The sequence below is a fragment of the Aphanomyces invadans genome (assembly GCF_000520115.1).
Source record: "Aphanomyces invadans strain NJM9701 unplaced genomic scaffold supercont1.7, whole genome shotgun sequence".
Classification (NCBI taxonomy): Eukaryota; Oomycota; class Saprolegniomycetes; order Saprolegniales; family Verrucalvaceae; genus Aphanomyces; species Aphanomyces invadans.
Window position 1 is genome coordinate 595,916 of NW_008580152.1, and position 5,432 is coordinate 601,347.

The 5,432-nt window shown below is 57.5% G+C and overlaps 3 protein-coding genes across 3 annotated transcripts in view; 1 reads left to right on the plus strand and 2 right to left on the minus strand.

The window, feature by feature from the left end:
* On the plus strand, positions 1-2,219 carry H310_04400 (hypothetical protein). Its single transcript, XM_008868729.1, has one exon. It carries the CDS (start codon positions 38-40, stop codon positions 2,009-2,011), a length of 1,974 nt encoding a protein of 657 aa, XP_008866951.1. The 5' UTR covers positions 1-37; the 3' UTR covers positions 2,012-2,219.
* Positions 2,220-2,603: 384 nt separating this feature from the next.
* On the minus strand, positions 2,604-3,055 carry H310_04401 (hypothetical protein). The gene has a single exon (XM_008868730.1). The coding sequence runs from the start codon at positions 3,032-3,034 to the stop codon at positions 2,633-2,635; it is 402 nt and encodes a 133-aa protein (XP_008866952.1). The 5' UTR covers positions 3,035-3,055; the 3' UTR covers positions 2,604-2,632.
* Positions 3,056-3,384: 329 nt separating this feature from the next.
* H310_04402 (hypothetical protein) overlaps positions 3,385-5,432 on the minus strand; it is a 2,512-nt gene continuing 464 nt past the window's right edge. The window contains exons 2-7 of the mRNA XM_008868731.1: positions 4,929-5,171; positions 4,440-4,877; positions 4,204-4,366; positions 3,816-4,137; positions 3,686-3,767; positions 3,385-3,616 (exon numbers count right to left, since the gene is read on the minus strand). Coding sequence (XP_008866953.1) covers positions 3,521-3,616; positions 3,686-3,767; positions 3,816-4,137; positions 4,204-4,366; positions 4,440-4,877; positions 4,929-5,171 — 1,344 coding nt within the window. The 3' untranslated portion in view covers positions 3,385-3,520. The remainder of the gene's footprint in view (positions 3,617-3,685; positions 3,768-3,815; positions 4,138-4,203; positions 4,367-4,439; positions 4,878-4,928; positions 5,172-5,432) is intronic.

Here is a 5,432-nt window from a genome sequence, read left to right on the forward strand (position 1 = left end):
GTCGTTTGTGCGCGCCGCCGTCGTGTTTATTCCGCGCATGTCGCGGGAAGACGTGTTTGTCCGTCAGTTTCGATGGTTTCGGCGAAGTTGGCACGAAATGCACAAAACGGAACCGCCCAATTTTCGCACGGACGTGGTGGTTGTGTCCAACGGGATCATCAAGGACCTGCGTGGCCTCGGGTGCACGACCAAGCCGCGCGCGTCCCGCGACGCGCCCAACCGGTGCATCCTCGTGCAGGACTACGAGCTCTTGTACTCCAAGGACACGTTTGATTACCGGTTTGGCGATTCCATCAACATCGTGGCCAAATCCACGCCGGTGCTTGACGCGTACGACTGGTTGCTCCGGACGGACATCGACGTGTTTCTCACTCCTGCATTCTCATCGTGGCGCCCCAAGACGATGGTGGTCGGCTACGGCGGGTACGAGAGTGAAACGAGCGTCCAACGCCTCGGCAGAATTGCCAAGGACCTGAACTTGAACGTCGCTGGGATGCACTCGGTGGGATCGACATGGTACGGCCCGACCAAGCTGATCCAGGAGTGCGCCAACTTGACGGTGTTCATGATGAAGTACTTGCACCAGAACGAGTTTACGGCCGAGGAGAAGAGCCCCGAGTACGGGATCAAGGGGTGGCCCGAGTGGCACTACGGTGTATTAACGCTGTATGCGGGCCACATTGCGATCAACCACTGCGCGTTTGGCGATTTGGCCGTGAGGGACGAAAACATGCTGGACTTTCCCACGGCGTCGGACGGTGACGTCGCGTACCACGCGCATTTGCACACGTGGCAAAACGCCAAGCGGTTCTCCAAGTTTGTGTTTGATCAAGGAGGGTATGCCAACGAAACGCTGGACAAGCTCAACTTGCATCAAGTCAGCGACTACGCCATGTACATGGCGCTGGATTCGCAGGAAACGCCCGAGCCAACGATGGTGCCGATCAGCTACCCTCCCGACACGCCGCATGGCAAAGTGCTGATCCGTGCGATCGTGGTACATTTGCCGTCCGCCAACAACACCAACTACAACGACAACCAACTGGTGAGCCACTTTCAAACGCTGCACCAGAGCTGGAAAGACATGCTTCGGTCCGAGCCGACGCTGTGGCGCACGGATTTAGTCGTCGTCACCGATCGACCTACCATGCCCGAGCTTACAGCACTCAAATGCACCGACATGTACCGCACAACAACGTCGTACAAGAGCTTTTGCGTCCAAGTGTCGGCAACGACGCAATCCACGCTCACCAAGTTGAGTGTCGACGGAAATAGTACGTCGTGGCCTGGCTACGATCTCGCCAACGCACTGCATGCCGTCCAGCTCGACCTGCCCCAGCTCAAGTCGTATCAGTGGCTCCTCCGCACGGACCTCAATACGCTCGTCACACCAGGTCTGTCCACGTGGCACCCCACCACGGCTGTATTTGGCCCGGCCAACAGCCACGAACCGAAGGCAGATCAGGACCTCGTCAAGGGTATATCCACAGAATTGAAGCTGGATCACTTGGCTCTGCCAAACGTTGGCACAACTTGGTACGGACCTTCCACGTGGGTTGTCGAGTGCGCCAAGATTGGACTGCAAGCACTTCTCCACCTGCATCAACAAAACAAGACAGGCTCGTCATCGAACGCCGTGGCCGCATCCGTCGCCATCAACCATTGCGCCAACAAGCACCTGGATGGAGCGTCGGCTGTGTTGAACGACACCATGCTGGACATCCCGACCACGTCGTCCGACTCACCAAACGTTCATGCCCACTTGCGTGCAGTCATGACGAACGACGCCCCCGTATTTAGTGCCGCGGCGTTTGCTGCGGGTACGTACGCCGACGTCGAGCTCGAGTCGTTGCATCCCGGGGAAACGATCCACGACTATGCGATGGCGATGGCTTTGAAATCTCACGGCGGATTCACTCCGACGTCGGTTCCCCCCCCCGTGCACTCAAGGAGACTTGCACTACCCGACAACGCAGCCAACGAACACGCCCGTCGGCTTCGACGAGGGTGACACAATGCTTGCCACTGCTTGCAGGGCTTGCATGGGAACGACCGATCCATTCGAACGTTCTCCTTGGTGGTGGCACCTCACCGTACAATCGGTCGAATCGACAGCCGCGGAGAAAACTCCACCGAGTCGAACGAAGCATGGTCATGGAATCTACTTTAATGAAGGTTTGCCCACTCGAAACCCCTTGGTCTTCCACTACGATGATGGCGGCATTTTGAGATTCCATTTCTCCACTAGTGCGGACATAAACCACTCGACACACGTCAGGAGTGAACAGGCAGAAGCTTGATCTCGCTCTATCGCCCACCATGGAAACTATTCACACCAAGAGGTCGGCTCGACCCCATGCATGTCCGCAATGAAACAGTGTGCCTGATGTTGGACTTGCATGGCGTGCTCGTCGTTGGGATCGCCGACACTGCCTGGCGACTGGGTTGAATGCAGCAGGATTCATCCAATTCGACAGAGTAGCGGCGGCTCGCGGCACCCAATTTGGCCACGATGGACGTGCCAAAGCAATTGCGGGCGACAACAATCCACCCGCTCGAGGGTTGCCGCGACCTGCACCCACGAGCAACAAAACACTTTTGAACGGAGGCACATGTAGAAATGGATGGTTAGTTACTGAGGCGCAATGCTGTTGAGATTTGGAGGCGGAGGGCCGACGGTATGCCACTTGGACGCGGGATTGATCGCGGGCTGCGACTGCCTCGCCGCTTGGCCGATCTGGACCATCTTGGCTGTGCTTTTGGCTTTGCGCAGAATGTCCTTGCGCTGTCGAAGCTTGTATGACCGGATGTACCAGACGGCTCCCAGCACAAGCACGGCCACGACGAGCCCGATTGTGATGGCTTGCGGGAAAGAGCAGTGGCACACGGACGCTGCCGTATCGAACGTGCAAATGAATGCGCCAGAGCACGTACACATGGTGCCATTGCAGTCGACAATGCTGGCGCGGACGTTGGCGACGATCCCGCACAGGACAGGCCACCACTTCATGGGCGACGGCCCCCGTCTTGGCATCGCTTGGTTGACACGCCAGCGAGAAAAAAGTGAGTCGTTGCACGAGTATTTATAGCTTGCAGAACGTGCCGTCGCTGGCGAAAAGGCGGTGATAGACATGGCAGGAAGCTGCAGTTTCACGCGACATTTGTGTGGCCCACCGCACTCGACAGAGAAGAGGCAAGGTCCAAGTCTACATTCGTTACCAAGGGAAGCACTTCATGGCCACGGAACGACCTCCAGGATGATATCGTGGCGGAGACTGTGCATTCGTGGATGGTAGACTGCACAGTCGGCTTTGTAGGTGGCGCATCTTTGTCCTGCCTGCCTGGTGCATGTGGTTGCGCCCGGTCTGGTTTATGAAAGGATGATTGCCACACTCCACCCACAGACCGTGTTCATAACATTTAAAGTTGTGTATGGAGCAACCTGTTCTTGTTGTGAGATGCCACCGCGTTCGATGGACCCATGGCCTTCACACTCAGCAGGCTATCGATGCGTATGGCGCTAGAGCCCCCAGAACGACCCAAACGCCGACCGCAGCACCACGATGACCATTACCGACGTCACTGCCCGAAAACCCAATGCCCACGTCAAGAGAGCCTAGAACCCAATCACATGAGGTGGAGCTTTATCATCGTGGGCCTCACAGAGTACCCCGCGATCTCATACCTGGAGCATCGTTTCGGGGACATCGTCGTACGGCTTGGTCACAATCTCGGCCGTCCACTCGCCGCGATCCCACGTCAGTTTTCTACGACAAGATGAATCCGACGATCTTGAAACTTTCCAAGGTGGTCACCCATAGTTCTGGCCGTAGTGGGGCGGCGCCGACTGCATGCAGTATCCCTCGGACTGGCCTCCCGCGACAGCCATCTTTGACCACGCACATGCTACCTTTTGCGCCCACTGCGTGATGACATAGTAAAACAGCACGAGTCGACGATCGGCCATGGCCGTGGAGTCCTTGGTCATTCCGCTTGCAATGAGCTGGGGAACACGCTTGGTTGAGTCGGATATCGTGGACTGGTGGCCCATGTGGAGGTCTCCTGCAACCAACTGGAGCGCCGTCGACGGGAGCTGGTCCCACAATGCTTGGACGGTGGACGTAAAGTGCTTGTGTCCTACACAAGTCGAAGTGCCGCGACATGGTGTAGGCGTGCACTGGATGCAGAACAAAATGCACGCACCTGGGTACAAGTCGCCGTCGACATATTCGGCAAACGCAGCGCTGGACTGCGTGTGAAAGAAAAGCGGGACCGGCGTGAACAGAACCGCCTGGGTCGCGTTGGTTGACCAGGCGTCTTGCAGGTATTTCAACTGTGTCTTGCTCATGAGTTCCTTGGGCGAGAGCTACAACAAGCTCGCGATGAGTGCCGCTTCGATTGGATGGCTAGGAAGAGCCGTAGAGCTTTACAGCACGTACGATGAGCCCGCGCTCGAGCCGGGTGTCGGCAAAGACGAGCTGCAGCTCGTTGGCACCCAGCGAGACCTGATGGTGCATTGGCCTGTACAGCTCTTCCTTGGTCGCCGATCGGCACGACGGCAGGTCCGACCAATCTTGAAGCAACTGGTACTGGTACTCGTAGAACACCTGGAGCCCAGCCCGGACAAACACGTTGTGCTTGATCCACGTGTCGCGGCTCCAGTTGTTGATCACATCGTGGTCGTCCATTTGCATATAGTGCGCGCCATGGCGAAGGACTCGCTGAGCGAGCAGCCGCCCGAAGCCACGCCGATACATCGCTCGGAATGCGTTCACGATGACGTCGTACGTGGCGTCTTGGAGCGTGCGGAGGATGCTGTCGGCGTAAATTTGGTCTCCCATGTGCACGGAGCCATAGTATGCAGGGTCGCGTACCTCCTACAAGAGCACCGGGAAGTTTGACGAAAGGCTCAGAATCCATGGACGAACCTCAGCCAAGGAAAGCCAGTGGCTATCGTCGGCATCGTCGACGAAGCGGTCACACGAGAACGTTAGCAGCATCAATTTCTCACTGGCGATGGAGCGTGGCGGCGTGCGAAAGCGGCCAACCGCGGTGTAGACGGCGGATGGCGCTGAGCCCACTTGAACGTGGACAAAGTAGACCGAATTGGGCACGAGGTCGTCATAGGCAGCGACGTACGGGAACGATTGGTGCTGGAGATGGGTGAATGCCTTGACGAGAACATGATCCTGGGCGCTCGTTTGCAGCACCAACGATACTGTGATCGACGACTCGTCGCTTACGAGCGGCTCGTACAACACCCGGGCCGACGTTGCGGTCACCTTGCCGACGATGACAAGCACATCCATTTGGTTCTTCTGTTGCTCGGACGGTGTGGGCGGGGCAAACGACATGGTTTCGAGATCGCCAAACGCTGCAGACGAAGCGACAGCCGTGTCTTGACCGGACGATACGTGCATGCAGACCGCGGC

Coding starts and splice junctions, on each gene's coding strand:
- H310_04401 (XM_008868730.1), bottom strand. CDS start 3,034: ATGCCAAGACGGGGGCCGTCGCCCATGAAGTGGTGGCCTGTCCTGTGC.
- H310_04400 (XM_008868729.1), top strand. CDS start 38: ATGTCGCGGGAAGACGTGTTTGTCCGTCAGTTTCGATGGTTTCGGCGA.